Source organism: Balaenoptera borealis (assembly GCF_965194805.1).
Source record: "Balaenoptera borealis genome assembly, chromosome: 14".
Lineage (NCBI taxonomy): Eukaryota > Metazoa > Chordata > Mammalia > Artiodactyla > Balaenopteridae > Balaenoptera > Balaenoptera borealis.
The window spans coordinates 2,287,438-2,313,937 of NC_138875.1; the positions used below are offsets into that span (position 1 = coordinate 2,287,438).

General features: G+C 47.2%; 1 protein-coding gene and 2 long non-coding RNA genes across 18 annotated transcripts in view; 2 read left to right on the plus strand and 1 right to left on the minus strand.

Moving 5' to 3' along the window:
* ZNF236 (zinc finger protein 236) overlaps positions 1-3,468 on the minus strand; it is a 104,271-nt gene extending 100,803 nt beyond the window's left edge. For 9 of the 15 annotated variants that reach the window (XR_014234363.1, XM_082355150.1, XM_082355141.1 and 6 more), the window contains exons 1-2: positions 2,444-2,825; positions 1,576-1,638 (exon numbers count right to left, since the gene is read on the minus strand). Coding sequence is in view for 13 of the 15 variants with exons in the window: in XM_082355150.1 (XP_082211276.1) it covers positions 1,576-1,638; positions 2,444-2,507 (127 nt within the window). In the remaining 2 variants the exon portion in view is untranslated. Of the gene's footprint in view, positions 1-1,575; positions 1,639-2,443; positions 2,826-3,324 lie in introns of those variants that run through there. The other 6 variants (XM_082355152.1, XM_082355147.1, XM_082355153.1 and 3 more) reach the window with 5 other exon arrangements.
* A 251-nt stretch (positions 3,469-3,719) lies between these two features.
* LOC309611159 lies at positions 3,720-4,173 on the plus strand. Its single transcript, XR_014234364.1, has 2 exons — positions 3,720-3,813; positions 3,983-4,173. It is a non-coding gene; the product is annotated as an uncharacterized lncRNA (long non-coding RNA).
* Positions 4,174-16,557: 12,384 nt separating this feature from the next.
* LOC309611160 lies at positions 16,558-25,567 on the plus strand. Of its 2 annotated transcripts, none has more exons than XR_014234365.1 (2): positions 16,558-23,820; positions 24,159-25,567. It is a non-coding gene; the product is annotated as an uncharacterized lncRNA (long non-coding RNA). The 2 variants fall into 2 exon arrangements; XR_014234366.1 differs by having other exon boundaries at positions 16,558-23,811.
* The last annotated feature ends 933 nt before the right edge of the window (positions 25,568-26,500 follow it).

Here is a 26,500-nt window from a genome sequence, read left to right on the forward strand (position 1 = left end):
CCCAATGTTCACAGCAGTTCTATTTACGATAGCCAGGACATGGAAGCAACCTAAATGTCCATCGACAGAGGAACCGATAAAGAAGATGTGATGCATATATACAACGGAATATTACTCAGCCACACACACACAAAAAAAGAATGAAAGAATGCCATCTGCAGCAACGTGGATGCACCAAGAGATTATCATACTAAGTGAAGTTAAGTTAGAGAAAGACAAATATCACATGATATCATCTATATGTAGAATCTAAAAAAAAAAATGATGCAAATGAACTCATTTACAAAACAGAAATAGACTCACATACATACAAAACAAACTTATGGTTACCAAAGGGGATTGGGGGTGAGGGGGAGAGATAAACTAGGAGTTTGAGATTAACATATTCACACTACTATATACAAAACAGATAAACAACAAGGACCTAACTGTATAGCACAGGGAACTCCACTCGATATCTTATAATAACCTATAATGGAAAAGAATATATGTATAACAATCACTTTGCTAAGTTGCATTAAAAACAAAAAAGGAAATGTTTTTGAGCAGGCCTCCTCCTCATTTCTGGGGGTTCCAGTTTTGACATCATTTTCCTTGGGAAGCCTAGACCACCAGTGCCTGTTATCTGCTGCCATAAACAGTGTTCCTGCCATCAGAGGACACACACTGTCCTGAGACCCAAGGCAGAGACCTCGTCTCTCTTCTTAAACCCTGCACCCTCAGCCCCTAGCACCGTGCCCACCTATGACAAGAAGTGCTTCAAAATGCTAGCTGAATAAATGAATTAACCCACATGTAGGGCTTTATAGTTATGAAGGCAGAGCAACGCAATGGACCCTTTGGACTCAAAGGTAGATTCAAATCCAACTCTGACACTTACTAGCTGGGTAGACCTTCCCTATCACTTAACCTCTCTGAGCCTCATTTCCCCTATAAAAATACAGGGGAAATATAGGTGTTGTGTAAAAATCCCCACCTCCTACCTTCCACGTTTTTCTTAGAATAAAATTCATAATCAGTGACACAGAAAAACAAAATAATTTCAGATTATGAGAAACATCAAAATCGTAAACTGTTAGAGCAACAGTCCCCAAACCTTTTGGTTTCAGAACCCCTTTATATTCTTAAACATCACTGAGGACCCCAAGACCTTAACTTTCTACAGGTTAGACCTACTGACAACTGCCCTGTTAGAAATTAAAACTGAGCAACTTTCAAAACACTTATTCACTGAGAAATAAATCTATTACATGTTAACATAAATACATATTTTTGTGAAAAACATACTCTCCAAAAAAATAGTAAGAGGAGTTTTCACTTTTGTACATCTGTTCAAGGTCTCCTTGAACAGAAGACAGGTGGATGCTCGTATCTGCTTCTGCTTTCTCTCTGTTGCAATATGTTGTTTTGAGTGAAATACACGAACACAGCGCAGCCCCACAGGGTTGGGCGTCGCCACCATGGCTCCTGCTGAAGAGTCAGCAGTTCCACCCCTAATGGCCTGTGTATGATCAGTGCAATTGTGAACCAAGTGAAAAAGCCCAACGGACTTACTATCACTACGAGAGTATTTACCTTGCAGATGCCTGAAACTGTCTCCAGAACTCCCAGGGGTCCATGAACCAACTCTGAGAACCACTGTGGTAGAGAATGACTGGGGTAAGGCAGGGAAGGCAACGTTCAGAAAGGTCTAGAGCAAGGAGGCCTCTCTCAGGAAGCTGAAGCCCAGAACGAGCGAGGGGTGGATTCTCAGAATAGAGAACAGCAAAGGCCCTGAGGCAGAAACAAACGTGGCCTCGTCCAGGAACAAAGGACTGGGGGCCAGGAAACAGAAAGGAGGCAGACGAAGGCCAGATCAATCAGGATCCCGCAAGCAGTGGGGCTGTAAGTTAAAGGGATGAAGGATCCTTCGGACAGTTCGGACCGGGGTGTGGCCATCTTATTTACATTTGAGAGAGGCCTCCGGCTGACAGGTGATGGAGACCAGTCGGCAGGCTCCCACTGAGGCCCGCCTCGCAGTCACACTGGAGGGGGAGGGAGTAGGGCCGACTGAAAACACGCCTCTGAGGGAGAAGCTACAAAATTATGAAACGCCTTGGGGAGTAAGGGAAAGAATTATTTTTCAGTTGGGGACCTGAAAAAGCAGGTGAACGGTGATGCCGTTTGGTCAGACGGGAAAGACGGGGGGAAGAAGAGGTCCCAGCCGTAGTCCAATGTAAAGTTCACGTTCTTCCTCTACCCTAAGCCTCTTCCAAGTAACTAAGAACTGGGGGACACTGCACTTTACGTTATTTTTTGCGTAAATCATACTGACGAAAAAAAAATTAACGCTGACCAAAATAAGGCCCGATCAGGGAGCGAGGCCTTTAAGACCTCCTTCCAGACACCATCAGCCACCAACGAGAAGTCTGAGCAGCCACGAGCCAACTACAAACGTGCACACCTGGACTGTTCTCCAGCGACACCTCTTCCGCGGAAACTCGCGGGCGCTGCACCCCGGCTCCCATGCCCGTGAACTTCAGCAACTGCAGTCAGAGCACTGACAACGCCGCTAAGCTGACACCTAGTCTCTCCCCCTCTCTTCCCAAACGCCGCAGCGGCAGAATGGAACGGACGCAACGGCCTTCCTTTCCAGACACGACCTCTTTCTCTTCCGAAACCCGGGGCGCCCGCCCGCCTGGGTCCCAAGCCTCAGGGGAGGGTGACGCTAGGCCACCGAGCCCGGGCCCGGAAGACGGTGCACCTGGACGCGAGCCCCGCACGGTCTCGGCCCACGTGTCACCGCGGGGGGACCCGCTCCCGAGCCCCCCGCGGGCCACCCCCGGGGACGCACACCGGGCCGGCGCCTTCTCGTCAGAAAGGCCTCCCACGACCTGAGGCAGCCGGGCCGGGAGGGCGGCGGGCGGGGGAGCGGGAGGAAGACGCCGAGGACGGGGGAGGAGGACGGGGTGGGGAGGGGGGAGGAGGAACGGGGGGGAGGAGAAGAGAGAAGTGAGGAGAGAGGAGAGGAGGGCGGCGGCGCGCGCCTCGCCCCCGGCCCCGCCGCCCGCCCGCGCGGCCCAGGAAAGTAGGCCCAGCCCGGCGGAGGGGCCGGCCGCGCCGCGCCGGTATCATTCCGCCCGCACCCTGAGACCCGGCAGTCGGGCGGCGGTGGCGACGGTGGCGGCGGCGGGGCACCCACCCCGGCCCGGGCCTGGCCCCCGGCCCCCGACCCAGGCCCGCTCCGCCGCCCCCGGCCCGGCCCGCTCCCGGCTCCCCCCGCGCCGCATCAGGGGACTATATTCGCGCGGAGCGGCACAGCGCGGCCGGCCCGGGGCCGCTTACCGGTGTCGCCGCGCGCCTTGCTCTCCTTGGGCTTCGGGGGGCGGCCCCGCGGCATCGTCGGCGGCGGCGGCGGCGGCGGCGGCCCACCCCTCGGCCGCACACACACTCACACACATACACTCGGCGGAGCGCGCACGCGCGGGGACCGGGCGCGGGGGCGCGGCGCGCACCCGGCCGAGCGGCGGAGGCGGGCGGAGCGGCTCGGGCGGCCGCCGAGCCCCGGCCGAGCGCCCGCGGGCCTCACGGGGGGAAGGCGCCCAAGCGAGCGAACGGGAGAGCTCGAACCGCGCCAACTTCGGCGGGTTCCATGGCCCGGCGGGCCGTGTTAGGGGCGTTGGGCGCGGGCGCGGGCGCGCGGTGGGGGCGGGGAGCGGCGCCGTGCGCATGCGCGGTCGGCCGTTCGGGCCTGGGCGGACGGAGAGCGAGCGGCCGCGGTCACCTAGCGGCGGGGCCTCCCGAGGTGTTGGGCAGCCGAAGTCAACGCAGCCGGTAAGGCCGTCGGGAGAGTAAGTAGGAAAGGTGTCCTTGTAACGTGCAGAGGTGGTGAGAAGGAGCTTTCCAGGTGGAGGCAGGTAAAAGAAACAACCCAGCCACGGGTCCTTCCTGTGCCGCGTGCGTAGTCTGCGTCCTGTGTGTGTATGTGCTCGTGTAATTCCAGGAAAACTGAGCGCTCCATCTCCCCGGGTTGCTTCCGGAAGGCCTTTGAGAGCATCCCTGTGAAAACCACAGGGGCAAAAAGACTGGGAGCCTAAATTTACCCAAAACATCGACCTTGGACTGAGGAGGACCCACCCAGAAGTCACTTATGTTCCTATCCTCTGATGTAATGCATTAAAATTTACAATTTCACATGTGTCCGTCTGTTATTTTTGTTGTTGTTGCCCATACTGACTTAGCCCAAAACCCGAACAGGAACATGACGGCAGAGTGTTAGGTGAGGTCAAGCAAAGCCAGTAGCAAGTAGTCTAACATCGTCTTAGTATCCTCAGAAAAATTAATGCAAAGCCATAAATGATGACCACCAACTACACGCAGGGTATTATGAGGGAATACAAAGGTTAACAAGACAATCTGTCTCCCCGAAAAACTTGGAACCATGGGGCAAGAAACACAAAACTAGTCAAAAATCCACAGAGAACCTTGAGAAGGACAAGATTAATTATAGTTAGAAAAATAAATACAAAAGACCCCTCTCTTAACTGAAACTTAGTAAGTGGTTGGGTGCTAACAGATGGTAAAGGGTTTTCTACGTGGAGGCAACAGGGTAAAGAAGGAAAAACTAAAATGAAGAGTCTTATCTGTTAGGGGCTTTATATACATCCAATTCCTGAAAAAACTAAACATGCTCAGGCAGCCAGTGAATGGCAAATGGGATTTAGCAGTTAACATTTCCTGTTCTTTAACTTCTTAGTATGTTTTAGTGCCTTACATAAAATACTTCTAATCCGTACAACATTCCTTCAAGGTACTCTTTTACAAATGAGATTCAGAGAGGTTAAGTAATTTGCTTAAGGCTACATAGCCTGTAAGCAAATCCAAGACCCAAACCAAATCTGCTTACCTGTTAATCCCATGCTCCTAGTTGCATGAAAGCAGAAGTCTACATTAAGTTTAGACAAAATATGACAGTACTACCATATGCATGTTAGGGCTGGAGTACCTTGTAAGGCTGAGAAAATAGATTGGAGGCAGATAATAAGAATCCTTGGTCATTTATAAATCAGTTTCGATGATGGTGATGTGTTTGTGAATGTATACCCTATTTCTGAAAAGGATTTGAAGCAATTTATATCAGGGTAAAATAAATACATGAGGAAATTAGGACAATGGAAAAAATAGAAAAAGTGAGTAAGCATCCAAACTAATAAAATCCTTATAAAAGGCAAATAGAAAATCAAACTCCAGGTTTCTTAGCCCAAGCAGAAAAGTAGACATGACTAGTTACAAGATTCTCACTTTATCCATGAAAGAGAGCTGCACCTCTACCACTGTACCCCCCATAGGATTATTTTTTCACCATACATGCATACCTACACATACCTGCAGGGACATTTTTACTTCTTCCCTTCTGATTTGGATGACTTTTATTTCTTTTTCTTGCCTAATTGTTCTCTCTAGGACTTTTCAGTGCAATGCTGAATAGAAGTGGTGAGAGTGGGCACCCTTGTCTTGTACCTAATCATAGTGGGAAAGCTTTGAACATTTCACCATGAGTAAGATGTTAGCTGTGGTTTTGTCATATATGGCCTTTATTATGTTGAGGTACATTCTTTCTCTACACAATTTGTTGAGAGTTTCTATCACGAAAGGATGTTGAATTTTGTGAAGTGCATTTTGTGCATCTGTTGAAATGAACATATGATTTCTATCTTTCTATTAATGTGGTATATCACGTTTATTGTTTTTCATTGCTTCCCAGGAATAATTCTACTTGATCATGGTGTATGAGCCTCTTAATGTGCTGTTGAAATCAGTTTGCTGATATTTTGTTGAAAATGTTTGCATCCATGTTCATGAGAGGTATTGGCCTACAGTTTTCTTTTTTTGCTGTGTCTTTATCTGGCTTCGGTATCAGGATAATTCTGGCCTTGTAAAATGAGTTTGGGAGTGTTCCTCTCTTCAGTTTTTGAAAGGGTTTGAGAAGGATTGGTGTTAATTCTTCTTTAAATGTTTGGTAGAATTTACTGGTGAAACCATCTAGTCTTGGGCTTTTCTTTGGTGGGAGGTTTTTGATTACTGTTTCAATCTCCTTACTCGTTATTGGTTTATCCAAATTTTCTGTTTCTTCATGATTCAGCCTTGGTAGGTGGTATAGAGGTTGGTTTTCTCTACTCACCCTCCTGGGTGTGTCAGGAGCTTCCATGGAGGACTGCTCTTTTCCTCCTTTTCATTTTGAAGTTGATGACTATATCAGACATTTAAAAAGGGGGCATAAAACATATCCTCCCCAGAATCACCACACAGGGCACGGCTAGAAAACAGGACCAACACCGCGGAAGCTCCGTATGTGACCCTGACTGAGAATATCCTCCCCCTAGAGATACCTGCTCTCCTGATACTATAATAATCATCCCCTTGCCTTTATGGTTGTACAGTCTATTTAGATGTCTTTAAATAAATGAAGTATTCCGTCAGTTGGCCCAGCTTTGGAACTTTTTCTTAAAGTTCTTCCAAATTCTGCTGCTTGCTTCTTTGCTCAGTATTGTGTTTGTGAGATTCAATGATGCTGATGCATGTAGCTGCAGCTCATTTATTTCCACTGTTGTGTTTCATTGTAAGACTATGCCATAGGGTATTCATTCAGTCCACGGTGGACTGTTGGGTTATGTCAGGTTCTATTTCATTGTAAGACTATGCCATAGGGTATTCATTCAGTCCACGGTGGACTGTTGGGTTATGTCAAGTTCTATTTCATTGTAAGACTATGCCATAGGGTATTCATTCAGTCCACGGTGGACTGTTGGGTTATGTCAAGTTCTATTTCATTGTAAGACTATGCCATAGGGTATTCATTCAGTCCACGGTGGACTGTTGGGTTATGTCAGGTTCTATTTCATTGTAAGACTATGCCATAGGGTATTCATTCAGTCCACGGTGGACTGTTGGGTTATGTCAAGTTCTATTTCATTGTAAGACTATGCCATAGGGTATTCATTCAGTCCACGGTGGACTGTTGGGTTATGTCAGGTTCTATTTCATTGTAAGACTATGCCATAGGGTATTCATTCAGTCCACGGTGGACTGTTGGGTTATGTCAGGTTCTGTTTCATTGTAAGACTATGCCATAGGGTATTCATTCAGTCCACGGTGGACTGTTGGGTTATGTCAGGTTCTGTTTCATTGTAAGACTATGCCATAGGGTATTCATTCAGTCCATGGTGGACTTTTGGGTTATGTCAAGTTCTGTTTTGTTTTTAATTCTTACTGGAGTAGAGTTGATTTACAATGTTGTGTTAGTTTCAGGTGTACAGCAAAGTGAATCAGTTATACATATATCCACTCTTTTTTAGATTCTTTTCCCATATAGGCCATTACAGAGTATTGAGTAGAGTTCCCTGTGCTATACAGCAGGTTCTTATTAGTTATCTATTTTATATCTATATAGTAGTGTGTATATGTCAGTCCCAATCTCCCAATTTATCCCTCCCCCCCATCCCCTGGTAACCATAAGTTTGTTATCTACATCTGTGACTCTACTTCTGCTTTGTAAATAAGTTCATTTGTGCCCTTTTTTTAGATTCCACATGTAACTGATATAATATGATATTTGTCTTCCTGTGTCTGACTTACTTCACTCAGTATGGCAATCTCTAGGTCCATCCATGTTGCTGCAAATGGCATTATTTTGCTCTTTTTTATGGCTGAGTAATATTCCATTGTATATATATATATATATATATACCACATCTTCTTTATCCATTCCTCGGTCGATGGACATTTAGGTTGCTTCCATGTCCTGGCTATTGTAAATAGTGCTGCAGTGAACATTGGGGTGCATGTGTCTTTTTGAATTATGGTTTTCTCCAGGTATATGCCCAGGAGTGGCACTGCTGGGTCATATGGTTTTGTCTTTAAATGAACATGCTGCTATGAGTAGTCTTGTACTTGCCTTCTGGTGTTGATTTTTTAAATACAGTATGAAAAATATTTGTGCCTATTATTTTATTTTATGCTTTCAATTTGTTCCGTCATCTAAGTTTACTTTTCTCTACTTTCTTGCCTTCTTTTGGATTGACATTTTTTTCTCGTTCTACTTTTTCCCCTTTCTAATTTGAAAGTTATATGCTGTATTCTGTAAGGGAACCCTAGAAACTTCAAGATGATACTTATAGAAGTTGAATGTTAATAAGTATCTTTACCCTTCTCCTAATTTATATACCATGTAGTTCTGTGTTTTCATTCTACTTTTAAGCTTCAGAAGATATTATTATATCATTTTATTTAGTCTAATTTGTCTAAATATACCTACATGTTCCAATTTTTTTGTCCTCCACATTCCTTGGATCTCTGACCTTCATCTGCTATTTCTTTCCCTCTGTCTCATACACGTACTGTACAACTTCACTTAGTAAGCATGACTAGTGCCAAACACTCTCATTTTTTGTTCACCTGAAAATTACTTTATTTTGCCCTCATTCTTAAAAGTACTTTTTATGGTTAAATAATTCTAGGTTGACAATCATTTTCTTTCAATCCACTGAAAGTGTTCCTTTTTTAGCTTGGCTTCTGTCATGGGTGATGAAGAGTCTTATCAGTCTTTGTTCTTTGGAGGTTATCATCTTCACTGGAAGTTTTTAAGGCCTCTCTCAGCCATTCGTGTCTTGCAGATTCATCATGGTATGCCTAAGTATGGATCCTTTTTATTTACACTTTCAAGAATTCATTGAAAAGTATAAGTGAAATTTCTCTTTCTCCTGGAATCCCAACCAGATTTATGATAGGCCTTCTCATTTTATTTGCCATGTTTCTTAACTTTTCTTTCATATTTTCTGCCTTTTTTTCTCTCTGTAGTGCATTATGGATACTTTTTTAAGATTTATTTTGCAGTTCACCAATTTTATCTTCTGCCATGTCTTCAGTTAAACCTATTCATTGAGTTTGATAATTCAGTTATATTGTGTTGTATCTCTTGTAATTTGATTCTTTTTCAAATCCATTTGGTAAATTTTTCCAACTTTTTAATGAGAAAATTATCAAACAAACCTTTCAAAAAGTTGAAAGAATAGTCAAATGAACACCTGTATACTGACACCTAGATTCAAGCGTTTTACTATTTTTGCCATATTTGCTTTATCTATTTATTTTTTTCTTTCTTTTTTTCCAAACTATTTTAAATAAGTTGTAGACATCCCATTTTACCCCTAAATAGTTCAGCATGAATCTCCTAAGAATACTGGAATTTTCTTACATATCCACAATACCATTATTATACCTACAAAAATTACCAATAATCTCCTAATATGGTTAATACCTAGTCCATATTCACATGCTCCCAATTGTCCCTGAAATTTGTTTTCCCAATCAGGATCCAATAAGGATTAATGTCTTTAAGTTTTTATTGTGCCTCATTTTATTTTTTACAGCTTTATTTAGATGTAATTTACATAGAATAAACTGCACATACTAAAGAGTGAAGTTTAATAAGTTTGACACATACAGATGTGAAACCATCAGCACAAACAAGGTGTGAATATATCCCATCACCCCTGAAACTTCCTTATTCCCCTTTGTATTCCTTCCTTCTCCCTACTTCCTACTCCTCATTTCCCTGGCACCCACTAATCTTCTTTTTGTCACTATAGATTAATTGCATTTTCTAAAATTTTGTATAAATGGAATTCATACAATGTGTATTCTTTTTGTCTAACTTTTTTCACTCAGAATAATTGTTTTGAAATTTATCCATGTTGTTGCATGAATCAATAATTGATTAATTTTTATTGCTGAATATTATTTCTTTTCCTTTTGTTCTGAGATATGATTGACATATAACATTGTATTAGTTTCAGGTGTACGACATAATGATTTGATAATTGTAAATATTGTGAAATGATCACAGTAAGTCTAGTTAACATCCGTCACCACACACAGTTACAGTTTTTTCCTCATGCTGAGAACTTTTAAGATCTGTTCTCTTAGCAACTTTCAGATATACAATACAGTATTACTAACTATAGTTACCATTAGTAACTATGGTTACGTTACATTCCTAGGACTTATTTATTTTATAAAAATACAGAATGCTTCACAAAATTGCAGTCGTCCCCGTGTAGGGACCATGCTCATCTTCTCTGTATTGTCCCATTTTTTGCGCTGTTGAAATAAGCACGGAATAGTGTTTCGGTGTGTGGAGGGACCACGGCTTCTCTAACCACCCACCTGAGATGGAGGTTTAGATTGTTTGCAGGTTTTGACTGTTATAAACAGGATCCGGACTAGGGTGAGAGAAGCAGGGCACCTTGTGTGCAAACTTAAGGAGGTGCTCACTGTCAGGTTTGTGCAAATGGCCCACTTGCCTTGCCCTCATACCAGCCCTGATTGCAGATAAAACTGCTATGAACATTTGTGTCAAGTCCCGGCATGGACATATACTTTCATTTCTCTTGGGTAGATACCTAGGAGTGGCATGGCAGGGTGATATGGTAGTATCTTTTTCTAGAAGCTACTAAACTGTTTTCCAAACTGGTTGTACTGTCTTACATTTCTACCCACAATGCATGGCCTTCCAGCTGGGTCACTTCCTCCCCACCACCTGGAATGGTCAGCCTTTTGACTTTTAGTCTTCCCGCTGGGTGTGTACCGGTATCTCATTGTGGTGTTGACTTGCCTTTCTGTTAATAACCAAGGGTGTTGAGCGTTGTCATCTGCTTCCTTGCCGTCCGTGTATTGTCCTCGAGGTACTGTCTGTCCAAATCTTTTGCCCATGTTTAATTGGACTGTCATCTTATTATTAAATTGTAGAGTTTTTTAAATATTCCAAATATAATTTATTTGTCAGATACATGTTTTGCAATATTTTCTCCTAGTATGTGGCTTGCCTTTTTATTTCCATTTAACAGTGTTTTTTGAATAGCATAAGTTTTTATTTTTTTGAAGTCCAAACTACCAATTGTTCCATGACTTTTATCCTTTTTAAGAAACTTTGCCAAAGTCACTAAGATTTTCTATGTTTTCTTCTGGAAGTTTTAGCTCTTATTTTTAGGTCTTTCTCCATCTTGAGTTAATTTTTGTATATGGTATGAGGTAAGGGTTGAGTTTTATTTTTTTCAATATACTATCCAGTTGTTCCAGCACCTTTTATTTAAAAGATTATCATTTCTCCATTGAAATGCCATGCCAACACTGTTTAAAATTAAATGATCATATATGTATTGGTCTATTTTAAACTCTGCTCTATTACTTTTTTGCTTGTTTTTTCTCCAGCGCTACACTGTCTTTAATACTGTAGCTTTATAATAAGTCTTGAAACCAAGTAGTGTTAAGTTCTCTAAATTTGTTCTTTTGCAAAGCTGTTTTGCCTATTCTAAGTCATTTTGACATTTCCTGAATTTTAAAATCAGCTTGTTAATTTCTTTTTTTAAAAAATCTGAGTTTTTGAGTAGAATTACTTTGAATCCTTAGATTGATTTGGAGTAAATTCACACCTTAACAATATTAAGTCCTCCAATCTATGACCACGGTATCTTTATTTGTTCAAGTCTTCTTTAATTTCTCTTTGCTACAATTTGTAGTTTCCAGTGATCAAGCCTTGCCCATCTTTTGTCAAATGTATTCCTCCCATTTCATATTTCTGAGGTTTTATTAAATATATTGTTTATCTAGCTTCAACTTGATTGTTCAATTGATTTTTCAATATTGTCTCTTTATCCAGAAACCTTGTTAAACTTATTTATAAGTCAGTCTAGCTTTTTCTGTAGATTCCCAAGGGTTTTTAAAATAAATGATTATGATTTCTACAAATTAAGTATTTTACTTATTTTCCAATATGGAACCTTTTTTTCTTTTTCTTGCTTTGTTGCACTGGCTAGAACCTCTAATAATAGTTCTAGTACTAATGGATAGACATGATAACAGCAATTTTTTTTCCTCTTTCATATTAGAAAGAATTCAGTCTTTCCCCATTAATTATATTTTTGCTATAGGTTTTTTATAGTTGAGGACATTCCCTTCTTTCCCTAGATGGTGAGAGTTTCTATCATGAATGAATGTTTGATTTGCTAAAATTTTGTTAAGAACTTTCACATCTATGTTCATGAGGGTTATTAGTCTGTAGTTTTCCTTGTAATGTGTTTTTCTGGTCTTACTATCAGAGTAATACTGGTCTCATAGACTGAATTGTGAGGTATTCCTTCCTCTTGAATTTTATGGAAGAGTTTAGCATTAGCACAGTTTTCAAGTCATAGAAATAATGTTTAGGTTTTTTGATTTGTTGTTGTTTGTTTCTCATCTGTCAAGAATTAAATACCAGCAGCCAGTTTTCAAGTTAAAATGAAGATGGAAGCAAAACATTTGGGTGTTAATTTGCCACCAGGCACATTTACACGTTTAATCTCTTTCAGTTGTCCCAGGAATAGAAGTGTAGACTCCCATTTTACAAAAGTCCGTCGAAAGAGGTTAAATAACTTGCCTAAGGTCACACAGTTCAGATCGGAAAGCAGGGCTCTAGGTACCCAGAGCCCTGTGCTCCTTCCCACACCAGATGAGCAAGTTAAGTACATACCTCGCCGTTCGAGAAGCTGAGATTGGGGGGTGGGAATCTGAGTTCACTCCAGAGTTGCTTGAATTCACAGATTCCAAACTGAACTAGACTCTGAAATCTGCCTGAAGCTGAAACTGCCTGGAGTACTTTCAGAAATAAACCGACTCAGTTTGGCACCTAAGAAAATCGAAATATTATGATAATAGAAATAATAATAACTTATGATAAGTAGATAAAATGGTTACTAGGTGTATAGTTCGGCACCTAAGAAAATTGAAATAATATAATAGAAATAATAACTTATGATAAGTAAATAAAATGGTTACTAGGTGTATAGTTTGGCCCCTAAGATAATTGAAATAACATGATAATAGAAATAATAACTTATAAGTAGATACATAAAATGGTTACTAGGTATAAGCTAGAACCGTAGTAACACCGATCAGCCTGTCTCACGACTTTCTCAAGAAGCACTCAGTAGCCCAAGAAAACAGGCACAGGCCCACACGGACGGGATGGTGTGAGCGCAGGCAAGGAAGCGACCGGGGGGTGGGTTAGGGGTAAACTAGGGAGCTACCAAGAGCATGATTTCAAAAAGCACAGTCAGCTGACGTGAAGTAAGGAACGACGTTATTCAAACACCACTCAAGCAAGGAAGCAGACGATGAGTGCAGGGGGAGAGTGTCCTGGACAATAAGGAAAGCGGCTGTGGTTCCTGATGAGCAGCAGTGATGGGCTGGCACAGCGGGAAAATCAGGTTTGCCATCAGTGAGGAGACTAAGACACCGGAAGAAAGAACGATGGCTTAAAAACTTCCCACACATTTTCTCCCAGAGATTCCTCAGAGTTGCTGACAGAAAACAGAGGTGACAGGCTGTGTGAGCCCAGGAAAATTGCCTTACCTTTCCAGGTCTCAGACCGTAAAATGAGAAAGTTGAACTAGTGTCTCTCTGAGGTCCCGAGCAGTTTTAACTCTGTGACTGCTCTGTATTTCAACCAAACACCATCAAACACTTTTTTTTTTTTCCCAGGGAGAGTCTGTTGGATAACAGTTAAAAGTCGGTGGCCCTTGAGCAGGACACTTCCAGGGGTCAGGGGTCGGGGTGTCCTGTTTGCCCGCTGATCACAGGTGTGAGCGTTACTGTGGGCTGTAAGAAAAACGAAAATGTACTCGTGATTCACTAGCAGACTCAGACCCCAGCTTCACGATGAGGCTCAGTGGCCGCCCCTCCCTGGGAGGCCGGGCCCACAGAACCAGCCATGTTTAAAGGGAGGGCACATCCCACCCCATTTGCCCTGAGCCCTAAACACAGCCAGCCCCAGTGCCTGTGAATGTATGTATCTTTGTGCATCTATTTTCTCTTTCTATATTGTGATGGGATATGTATCTTGTTCCTTTTCACTGCTGTAAACAGTTCTGTTATATAACTATATTAAATTTTCTTATCTATCCTGTTGGTGAAACTTAGGCTATTTCTTATTTTTTTTATGATTACAAATAGCTCTGAACATTCTTGTACATGTGTACATAAGTATGCTGGGCTGTAGGAGTGGAGTTACTGAGATTAAAACGATTCCTGGTGTGACTGCGCGATAACCTGCATTCCTACCAGCGGCGTCTGAAAACACCCTCATAACCGTCCGGTATGACCAGACTGCTTAATTTTTGTCAACCTGTGGGGTCTTATTTGAGTTTTCCTAATTTCTAGTGAGGTTGAACTTTTCTTCCCTTGTTTTTCCTCTTCACTGATTTGCCTGTTTTTATTTTTGCCTATTTTAAGTATTAGGTTTATGTCTTTTCCTATAAGATCTATAGTAATTCTTTATATATTCCGAATACTAATATTTTATCAGGTAAATGTGTTATAAACGCCTTTCCATTCTGTGGCCCATTTTGGTTTGTCATGTGAGAAATGCACGTTTTAATTCTAACATAATTTCGTGGACCAGCCTTTTCCCCTATCGCAAGAAGAATCCAAGTTGTTCATCGTGATCCTTTCTAATTCCCCCGGAGACCCCTCCCCAGCCCCAAGCCTGTGTCCCCCGCGCTGCGGTGTCCTGACCTGGGCGTCCCCGCTCTGGGCCCGCTGGCTGCCCTCCCTCTGTCGCATCCAGCGCGTCGTCCCCACCCCGCCCCCAGCCACACAGTCACACCATCACTTTGATGCTGTCCGGTCTCTTAGCGCAGAGTCGGTCTCCCCCGCTAGGTTTTGGATTGTCGAATCCGCTTCCCCAGGCGGGGAGATCTGTAGGGGAGGCAAGGCCCGTGAGGCTGGGGACCAGCCCGGGGTGGTCCGGGTGTGAACGCCCCACCCCGGGCTGGGGAGCCGGGGGCGAGGCCGGGTCTCGGCGGGTGAGCTGCAGGGTCTGGAGATTCATCACACAGGCAGAGGCGGGGTGGGAGGAACAGGGAAGGGGATCCGGGCCCGGGACAGATGCAGGGGGAGCAGGCTCGCGCGCTCAGCCAGCGCCCTGGCCGGTCACCATCACTTCCCACCGGCGCCGGGACCCAGAGGCTGCGACGTGCCGCCGGGGCACCTGAGCTCCCCGCGCCCCCCGCCAAGGTGGAGGCCGCCCTCGTGGAAACGGCGAGGCTGGGTTCCATCCCCAGGTGACTAGATCCAGGGATGGCAGTGTACACACGGAAGGGAAAGAAGGAAAAGACAGGAGCAGAATGGAGAAAATGAAGAAGAAATCAGACAGAGTCGGGGAGGAGGAGCGCCACCTGGTGGCAGGTCCCGCCGCCTGCACTCTCCCCGCCGCAGCGCAGACCCGGGCCGTTCATGATACAGGCCTGACCTCCAGCGCTGAAGCGGTGATTGGCACGTACTGGACGCTTGTAATAACGATATTCATTGAGCAACAACTCTGAGGAGTTTTTTTTTTTTGTTTTTGTTTTTTTTTTTTAATATGGAACGCTTCAGGAATTTGCGCGTCATCCTTCCTCAGGGGCCATGCTAATCGTCTCTGTATCGTTCCAATTTTAGTACATGTGCTGCCGAGGCGAGCACCTGAGGGTTTTTTAAATTAACAGTTGATTTTTGAACAGTTTTACATTTTCAGAAAAATTGAGCATCTGGTACAGGGAGTTCCCACGTACCCTCCCCCCAATATACACACTTTCTCCTATTAATAAGACCTTGCATTAGTATGTTACATTGGATGCAATTAATGAACCAATATTGATACATTAACCAAATTTCATAATTTAAGGTTCATTTCTGTACAGTTCTATGGGTTTTAACAAATGTCTGTTATGTATCCACCATTACAGTATCACAGAGATTAGTTTCACTGCCCTCAAATTTCTCTGTGTTCTACCTAATCACCCCTCTCCCCACCCGCCTCGAACCCCTGGCCGACACTGCTCTTTTTACTGTCTCTATATTGCCTTTTCCAGAATGTCATATAGTCAGAATCATACAGTATGTATCCTGTTCAGACTGGCTTCTTTCTGTTAGCCATGTGCATTTAAGATTCCTCCGTGTCTTTTCTGTGGCTTGATAGCTCATTTCTTTTTAGTGCTGAGTAACACTCCATTGTCTGGATGAACCACAGTTTACGTATCCATTCACCTGCTGAAGGACATCTTGTTTGTTTCCAAGTTTTCACGACTATGAATAAAGCTGCTATAAACATCCTGCAGATTTTTGTGTGAACATTAAAGCTTTCACCTCCTTTGGGTAAATACCAAGGAGTGTGCTTGCTGGATCATCTTAAGTTTGATGAGGAACTGCCAAACTGTCTTCCAAAGTGGCGGCACCCTTGTGCGTCCCCACCAGCAGTGAATGGAGTTCCTGTTGCTCCACATCCTCGCCAGCATTTGGTGCTGTCAGTGTTCTGATTGGAGTGTCCTGGTATCTCACTGCTGTTTTCATTTGCAATTCTCTAGTGACATACGATTCAGAGCATCTCTTCACATGCTCACTTGCCGTCTGCATATCCTCCTTCATGAGGTAACTATTCAGAGCTTTGCCCAGTTTTAAAAGTGGGCTGCTTGTTTTCTTGATGTTGAGGTTGACTTTATTTTGGGTGCCAGCGTTTTAATCAATATGTGCTGTACACTACAGTTTAATGCATATGAAAGAAACACAGAGGTATTTAAATAAAACATATTTGTTGGGGTGTCGCCTAACATTATTTCCTATACCATCTGTTGTATCCATACAACATTTTGGGGTATATTATTTAAATCTCCCAATTAAAGTGAAAACGCAGCAATAACATAGAATCATTTCTGTGGACATATGATTAAAGCTAAACAACCCTCATAGTATCCACGGACGCTCACGTCTCATAGTCTGCAGCCTCGGTTAGATGTCTGTACTTTCAAACGGATGGACTATCATGACCCCTGGTGCAGGAGGCTTAACACACACCAACATTCATTCAGCACTGTCTGCCTGGGGAACCCAACATGCAGACTTCAATTATATTTATTTCCCAGTTTTGTTCATACCTCAGTCCATTCAGGCTGCTATAACAAAGCACCATAGGCTGCACGTCTCATAAACAGCAGACATTTATTTCTCACGGTTCCGGAGGCTGAAAGCCTGAGGTCAGGTGAGAGCGTGGTCGGGCTCTGGGGAAGCTCTCCTCTGAGTTGCAGACGGCCATCCTCTTGCTGTGTCCTCACGTGACAGAAGGGGCGAGGGAGCTCTCTGGGGCCTCATTTACAAGGGCACTAATCCCACCACGAGGGCCCCACCTTCATGACCTAATCTCCTCCAACAGGCCTCACCTCCTAACACCATCACACGGGGGGTTGGGTTTCTACACACGAATTTTGGGGGGGACACACATGTTCAGTCCATAACAATACCTTAACATACATAACATACATAATGTAAACAAAGAAGAAGAGAGAGCTTTGTGCAATTCTGCAAGGGTTAACCCACTACAGCCGCTGACCAGCAGTATCCTCTGCCTCAGACGGAGGGAATGATGGTAACAGGATGCTCTGTGCATGGACAAGCAGGCCCCTTAGACAGGCAAAAGTGTATTTCAGCAAGAATTTTAATGAACTCAGATTCTTGCATCTTCCCGTACATGGAAAAGCGCTAAAATCATTAACTTGAGATGCGTGTTCGTTGTGACTAGCGGTAAGTAGTGTTTCACCAAGATGTGTACTTGATGCTTGAGCCCAAGCACCGTACTCTCCCCCAGACTCTTCAGAGCAGTTTACTCAGAGCTCCTGAGAGGCTGTCTCCCAGGCTATCGTCCTCAGTAAGACCCTGAATAAAACTTAAACTCACAGCTCTTATGCTGTGAGCTTTTTCTTTCAGTTGACAGCAACAATACCTACTGCTCCCAGAGGTAGGTCTTGTTAATAGCATAACTTTAGACGTGCTGACTATACCAAAGGTGAGTTTTAATTTCCAATGACGTGTAGCAAAGACGATGCAACTTTCTATTGCATACCAGATCTTTCCAAGAGATGTTCTGTATAGTGACACCAATGAATGGGAGACAGGAGGCCAGAGTTCTTATGGTGACTTATATTTACTCATGGTGTAAGGCACTTAACTTCTTTGAGACTCAGTTTATTAACATAAAGCAAGTGGTTGCTAATGTTCTCGCTAGTTCTAACACTTTTATGATTCAAAGATTTTTTGAAACTTACCTTTTTCTAAATAAATGTATTTATTTTATTTATTTATTTAATTTTTGGCTGTGTTGGGTCTTCGTTGCTGCATGCCGGCTTTCTCTAGTTGCGGCGAGCGGGGGCTACTCTTCGTTGCAGTGTGCGGGCTTCTCATTGAGGTGGCTTCTCTTGTTGCAGAGCACGGGCTCTAGGCGTGCAGGCTTCAGTAGTTGTGGCTCGTGGGCTCTAGAGCACAGACTCAGGAGTTGTGGCTTGCGGGCTTAGTTGCTCCACGGCATGTGGGATCTTCCCAGACCAGGGCTCGAACCCGTGTCCCCTGCATTGGCAGGTGGGTTCTTAACCACCGCGCCACCAGGGAAGCCTTGAAACTTACCTTTAAGACACAGGAAATGGCTACATTAAGAAGTCCACAAAAGTTGAGGGATATGTCTGACATTTCACCACAAGAGGAAGGAAACTGAAGCTTTCGCTTTATCCTCAGCTAAGGTATGAAACAGACAGCAAAGTTGTAGGTAGAAAATCACAAGCCCATCTGAGGCAACTGTGACAACCTTGCACTTTGTGTGTTGGTGTTGGGCTGAACACGTTTAGGAACAGAAGTGAATACGAATAAAACGCAATGAAAAAACTTCAGTGAAAAGTCCAGTCTAGAATGAGACAATCGCCGTCCCTTTAGACAGTAACGTCAACAGCCCAAGTGTGACCTGAGAGCCCAGCCCCGGAGCTGGACCGCCGAGCTCTGCGTGTTGGAAAAGCCAACGGGCTGAAGGATCGCCCTTGCCTTGCTTCCCGTCTGCCTCCCTCAGAGGTTGTTGTGACGTGTAAACGGTGTGTGTAAGAGCCTTACACAGCACTGGGCACGTGGACGGCCTTCAGCGAAGGTCAGCCCTTGTTGCGCCCGACAGGCCACTTTCTAAGCCTCTGGGCTCTGGGCAACCATGTTGGCTGCTGAGCGAGTTCCGACCTGGCTCCGCTCGCCCCTCCCCGCTTCCTGGACGCGCCCCTGGCCTGCCTGGAAGCCTGCCTTCCTTCTCGTTTCTCTCCCTTCTTCAGAGGCTTATGCTCTTCGACTGTCCAGAGGACCTCATCCTTTCAGTGACCGGCAATTTCCCTGGCGGTAAAAGGAGAGCGTCAAAAAAGTAGGCGAGGCGCATGACGCCGTGTAGCCTTCGAAATTTCAGGCAAGGCCGGGAAAGGCTGACGGGAGAATTTGCTTTCCTCAATCAGTGATGCACGAGGGGACTCCTCCTAGCACGTCCTCGTTTCCATATACTGAGCATCTGGGGAGGAGAGGGGTCCTGGCCCGCCTCTACCAAAAGCGGAGCCCTGTGTGCCGGGGGCGTATCTGGGAACGGGGCCCCAGGGAGCAGAACAGAGAAGGGAGGCCAACGCGGGGAGCTAGTCTCCAGCTGGGGCCACCGTGCACGCCCCGGGGCCTTCCCCGAGCCCCCTGCCCGGCTGAGGGCAGGAGCGCTCGTGGGGACGTCACCGCACCTGCCCGTCTGGGTGGGGGAGCTTCCCCGGCATGAGCGCGCTCCTCAGAAGCCCTAGGGCGGCACCGTGCGGAACTGGAGTCCATTCCTGGCCCTTGGGGTCCAGGAGGGTGTCCCTTCCCGCTGTCCCTGCCAGGCGGGAAGGAGTCCGGTCTGCCCAGGCTGCCGCCGGGAGGCCACGGGGAGCCCCGTGGCTGGTCCCTCAGTGGCGTCTCAGCGTGGGCGCTGTGAGCGGCCCGGGGGGTGCCCTGCAGTGGCAGGAAGAGCCCTGCTGCGCCAGCCGGGCTGCCCTCCTTCGCCGTCGCCGCGGCTACTCCGGGCCTGGCCCACTGCGCAGGCGCCCCTGGCTGACAGGAGGGGCAGGGTCACAGTCCCCGAGACCGTGGGCTTCACCACGCTCGTCCGCAGTCCCTCACCACGATACACCCGGTGCTTTGTTCTGTTTCGTTTCCTTTTTGTTTGTTTTTGCAGGACAAACGATTTGAACAGAGATGTGAGGGGACACATCGCCTGCATCCCGTCCTCGGCGGGGACCCTGACCTTGGGCGGCCCTTCCAGGAACGCGGCTTTGCTCCAGAGTCACTGGGTTGGGGGCTGAAAGGAAACTGGGTCCGTTCGGGGGACTTCTACTTGGCCCTTCCTACCAGAAATGTCTCTTGCTCCTTAGGACAAGCAGCCAATCCGAGGACCTGCCAGTCACTTAGAGCACGGACGCCACTCGTACCGGATGGACTTGATCAACAAGCCCGGTGTCTGGCCTCTGACACCCGCACTGCTGGGTTGTGAACGTGGGAGGGTGTGTGGTTTGCCCCCGAGGCAGGGCGCCATCCGGCTGCAGCTCCGCAGAGCGTGACGGAGCCCGCATGCGGCCCGGCGGCTGGAGTGAAGTGGGGCAGGGGGGGTGCTGAGGACGAGGGCAGAGGAGCCCGTACGAGAGGGGCTCGAGCTTCAGGGCACCGGCACCACAGAGAGACACCGGATACGCTTATTAACACCGGCTACGGGGCGACACCAAACAACAGACTGGAGATGAGGAGCCGAAGAGAGAGCGTGTGTAGGGGGCGCCGCTGGCCTGGAGCAGGGCTGTGCGGGATGGGCCCACTCCGGCGCGGGGGGACCAGGCTGCAGCCGGAGGCCGTAAGTTAGAGAGAGGGCACAGGGAGGACACAAGCTGGACTCAGACCCTGGGGGACGGGACACCAGGGGACAGTCAGGGTAAGTGATTGCAAACGTACTGGAACCAGGAAGGCATAGCTCCAAACGGGCAAAGCAGAGAAGTCAAGATGGAACCCAGGCTTCCCTGGTGGCGCAGCCGTTAAGAATCTGCCTGCTGATGCAGGGGACACGGGTTGGAGCCCTGGTCCGGGAGGATCCCACATGCCGTGGAGCAGCTAAGCCCATGCGCCACAACTACTGAGCCTGCGCTCTAGAGCCCGCAAGCCACAACTACTGAGCCCATGCACCACAACTACTGAGCCCTGTGCCACAACTGAGCCTGCATGCCACAACTACTGAGCCCGTGTGCCACAACTACTGAGCCTGCGCTCTAGAGCCCTCAAGCCACAACTACTGAGTCCACGTGCCACAACTACTGAGCCCACAAGCCACAACTACTGAGCCCGCGTGCCACAACTACTGAAGGCCACACACCTAGAGCCCGTGCTCCGCAACGAGAAGCTACCGCAGTGAGAAGCCCATGCGCCACAATGAAGAGTAGCCCCCGTTCACCGCAACTAGAGAAAGCCCGCGTGCAGCAACAAAGACCCAACACAGCCAAAAATAAATAAATAAATTAAAAAAAAAAAAAAAAAAGAAGAGGGAACCCAGGAAGCCTCAGATGGATGAGATGCTGGATTCTGCCTGAACACCTTTAGTCAGAAGTTTCACACATGCCTCGTGCTGTGGCAAAAATAAAAGTTAGGGCTTGTCGGCCTGGGGCCACGACAGAGGTCAGAAGTGCTGAAAGGTGAAGACGGAAGGTGAATCCTGTAGCCAGTGAACAGTGTTTTATTTTAACCGAGTAAAGCCCGGCATAAACCGAGCACTGCCGTGGATATAGCATGACTATTTCTGTTGACCACCGTCATCTGAAACGGGACCTCAAACATGGAAATAAAAACACAAAACTCCCAATAGCAGCAAAAGCGGGGCCTCTGGGCATCTAGCAGTCGTCGCCCTGGAGGGCAGGCGTTTCACTCTATGAGAGGGACCCAGCTTCCTTCACCTCGCAGCCACACAGGGGAAGAGAAGTAGCAGGACAGACAGACAAGCAGCGCTGGCTGCGGAGAGAGGAGCTGGGCCGGCTGGAGGGGGAGCTGGCGGCTGCTTCAGGGGCCACGGGGGCATCACTGACCCAGCAGCGGCAGCGTTGCCAGGGCGACTCAGCTCCCAGGACCATCATTTACTACTGTGCATGGGCTCAGCCACGTCTTGGCTCTGCAGGATCTGGGGCCGGTGGGACGGCCCCTCTAAGACTACTTCTTCAACTGTGAAGCCGAGGTTTGGTATCCGGGCTCGTGCAGTTGAGACGGCTGATGTGGTTTGTGGGAAATGCTCCCGTGGCCGGATGCAGAAGGCAGACGGTGAGTGCTCTCTTCCTCCGTCTGATGGAGCGCCTCCCCCAGGCTCGTATCCTGGTCCTGAGCCTGAGCCACCTGGGCTGCGGTCAGGCCAGGCTGGAGAACCCCTGCCCTCTGCCGCGCGGCGGCCTCCAAGCCTAGACCACCTCCCTCCTCCAGCTCAGGGCTTTCCCTGCCTGGTGTCTGGACACTGAGAGGGGCTGCTGGTTTCCCCCGAACTTTATTCTACAAACACGGGGAGGGTTTAGGATGGTGGTGGGGCAGGCCAAGCTCCCCGGGAGACTCCGGACCTGAGTGACCAACACCAACCGAGGCCTCGCTTCAGGTGTCTTTCCTCCCCCTGCATTTCCTCCTCACGCCCCGCTGGTGTAACACGTGCAAAACAGACAGGAAAGAAGGGAGTCATAGCTGCTTATGTGCACCAGAAGGAGATACTCTTGCAAATAAAATGAAGTTTATATCCATTTATGACTGCATTGGAAACACCAGTTGGAGGGCTTGTCCCCAGATTGGGTGGGTTCATGTACTTGAACTTGGGCGGTGCCGGGGTGGTTCTCATCTAGATGGGCGGCTGTCCTCGTGGGCGGCTGAACCTGAGGGGCAGTGCCAGGCATGTCCCTGCTACTCTAAAGAGAAATGCCGCACATACGAAGCTGCTGTGGGAAGGGAAACACAAGCAGCGGTATTGATCTGAGGCCCTAATTAAAAGTCAGGGGGGCAGGCGCTCCACCCACTAAGCATGGATTTGCTCCTGCAGCCGCTGGTTTAATGACGAGCAGGTCCCCGCAGCAGCCCTGGGGGAGGGGCAACAGATTTGCTTATATATTTATTTGCTTACTTAGTATTTATGGCAAACAATTCTTCCAAAAAGATATAAACAAACATAGGGGGAAATAAATTCCCTTTTAAATCCTAAACACTAACATTTTGCAAAAGGCTAGCACAACAGTCACAACCAGAATATGCCATGCAGCGATCTTACTCAGATGCCCCAGTTTTACTTACATTCATTTGCGTGTGTACTGAGTTCCATACGATTTTATCACGTCATAGTCTGTATATCCGCCAGCCCCACACTGAATAGACCCAATACCACAAGGATCCCTTTTCCAGCCCACCTACCTTCCCCTCCCCCATCTCTCACCCCTGACAACCACTAATCCGTTCTCCATTTCTAAAACGTTGTCATCTAAAAAATGTTATGTAAATGGAATCACAGATCGCCAGGAACCCCCAGAAGCTGGGAGAACGAGGAAGGATCCTTCCTCCCATCGGGCATGGCCCGGCCAACACCTTGACTTCAGGCTTCTGACCTCTGGACCGTGAGATAATAAATTTCTGTTGCTTTATGCAGCCCAGTTTGTGGTACTTTGTGATGACAGCCCCAGGAAACGAACACAACAGAGAAAAACTGCAAAGGTACACCACCAGCAGATGTACATGGGAATGCTGTGTTTGCTCTCAGGAGCAGAAACCTGGGAAAGTTTCACATACTCATCAATAGGAACATGGATTAATAAATTATGGTATCATAAGAAAACAGAAGCAGTGAAAAGGAAGACATTACAGCAACATGCCACGACATGGATGAATCTCGGCAGTAAATATTCAGTGAGTAAAGTAAGTTTCAAAGATGTCATGAGCATGGCACATTTTCTGCAAAGTTAGAAGTCTATTTTCTGGAATATTATATACATCCATATATAGTATAATGTGATGTAATACAATGTAAAAATGAGCACAAGGGAAGAAGAACAGGGGGTCTGGCCAGCCAGGAGCGGGGAGGGAGTCACATAGACTCAGTTATTGCCAAGTTCAAGCGTTCATGTGCAGTGGTGGGCTCCTAGGTGTTCATTACATTATCACAAAGGCACAAATTTATAAAAGCGCCAGGCATGGGCTAACCATGACAATGTTTCATGAAGCCGGAATAATGATTAATTCCGTTTGGTGCACAGGAATCCAGAAAGAAAAAGACAACTACAAGCATAACCAAGTCCCATTCCCGTGGGCGGAAGGGAGACGAGACAGAGCCACCGCAGTGCCTGGGAGTCCTGTCCTCCAGCATCGAGGTTATTTCTGAGCTTCCACCTCCTGGAAAGCGTGGTGATGGAGAAATGCCATGTCACACTTACGCACGAATCCTCCTAAGGGTGAGCGGCGACGCGGACGTGACCTCGCTGGAGCCGAGCCTCTGTCTGTACAGATGAGGGCAAATCACACTCCAGAAAGCACGGCCCACTTGTGTTCCCACCAGCAGCACATCCATGTGCCTGCTTCCGGAATCTTCAGGAACACAAAGCGTCACCATTTAGGGGAGAAAAATCCTTCCCATCTTGTGCAGCCACAAGGCGCACGTTACCATGTTCTTATTTCGCATTTCTTTAGCAATTTGTGAGGCTGGACTTCTTATATTTGTTCACTGTCCTTTCCAGTTTTTCTTTTGTGAATACTTGCTTGGATCTTTGACCATTTTTTTTTGTTGGGGTGGAGACATCGGGCTGCCTTCTCATTGATCTGTAAGGGTATTTTATACTTGAATCATGAGCACATTGTTATGGTGATTAATCAGTAACTGAACCAAAGCACTCCATGGTCCCTGACTGTGAACTTGGTAGAACGTCTCTGGCCCCTGGAGGATGCTGGGCCCGGCGCCCTGGGTCTGGAACCGGCTCTGCGGCGGCGTGTGTGCCCGGCCAGCTCCGGGTGCCGCAGGGCAAACACGCGGGCGGGAGGGGCTCTGAACAGACGCCCCCTCTCACTGTCCCCTGCTCCAACGGCCTCTTCCTCAGCGCACAAAAGCATGAAGACGTTCACGGGGGTTAACAAGCCACACATTATGCTTCCAGAATTATTTGACATTTGGATTGCCCTGAAGTGTGAAAGGCTCCCATTGTGTCCAGACTCACATGCGCCACGAGCTCTCACGGTGTCCTGGTTAGAAGGCTGCTTTTCCTTTCCATCCTTACACCACAAGCACTTTCCTCTTGGAGTCTGAGGACAACGTTTCAGTTATACAACCAGAAAAGAGCAATTTGTGCACGGGTGTCAAGTCAATGGATCATTAATCCTCCTACACCATACTTGGAGCCTATGTGAGGATTCCGCAGAGGCTTCTTCCCCCACACGTGGGTTAACTGGAGGCTCCGCTTGTTAGCAGTGAAAAGGAGGCCTCACGTCGAGAGGATGGATGGGCGGAGGGAGCACAGAGCAGAGCTGGAGAGAGAGGAAAGGGAGAAGCGCAGGGAAATGTCCTGCCCTCCTTGGAGGTCAACGTATGACCCCTTTTAACAGAGGAAGCCATAAATTTTCATTTCTACCCAAGTCATTTTATAACATCCTATTAAAGAGGTATTTGGTTAAATCACTTGTTTTTCAAGGTATGTTTATAAATAGAGGAGAGATTCCACACTGTTGCTACAATGGAGACGTGACCTCATCCTTAAAACGTGCTTCCCGTGGGCACCTGTCGGCCGCCAGGGATATAACTAGTCTCCTGCAGGTGGTTCCTTCTCCCCTTGTGTCGCAGTATCCTCTCCGTTTTACTCCTTCCTGTACTGACTGATTCACTGAGCGAAACAGGAAAGCGGTTTTCTCCTACATGCTAACCCAGCCCTGGGTGAAAGGACCTCTCCGGGGAAGACACCTGAAGGGTGGGCGGGACAGAGGACACTAGGGAAGAAGACGGTGGGCGGGGTGGGGGGACTCCGGTGTGGGTGCAGGACCTGGGGGGGCAGCAGGGCGGCAGTCCCCCCCCAGCCCCGGCGCCCCGGCGCGACTGGAGCCATGAGGCGTAGCTGGCAAGGGCACACCGATGGGTGTTTGCTTGCCCAGGCCCACAGCTGACCGTGACGCAAGATTCTAAGCAACCCCGCTCCCCTCTGACAGGTGCGTCGCACCTGTGCCAACCCTGCACCTCGAGGAGTGCTCGGCTGTCTGTGGCCACTGCCAAAATCGGGTCCAGCTGGCACCCACGTGCTTTGGCATCTTCCTGGCTCCAGATGCATTTGCGTATCTGTACGCTTTACCGTTATCTTCCAAGCAAGAGTAAACAAGAGCAGAGAGGATCGGAAATCACCGTTCACCCGGCTCACTCTCGCTGGCCTGCGTGGCTTCCAAAGGCTCCCGGGGCATGTTCTTGTTTCTTCCTCCTTTTGTGAGACGCCTCGTTTTAGAGGCAGCTTCTGTTCTGGGGCTCAGAACAGACACCTGCTTCTTTGCTCTTGTGCTCGCCCAGCATCTGGCCTCTGCTTTGCGCTCACGGTAAGCTGTTGAGATCTTCCGCTCTGTGAGCAGACCT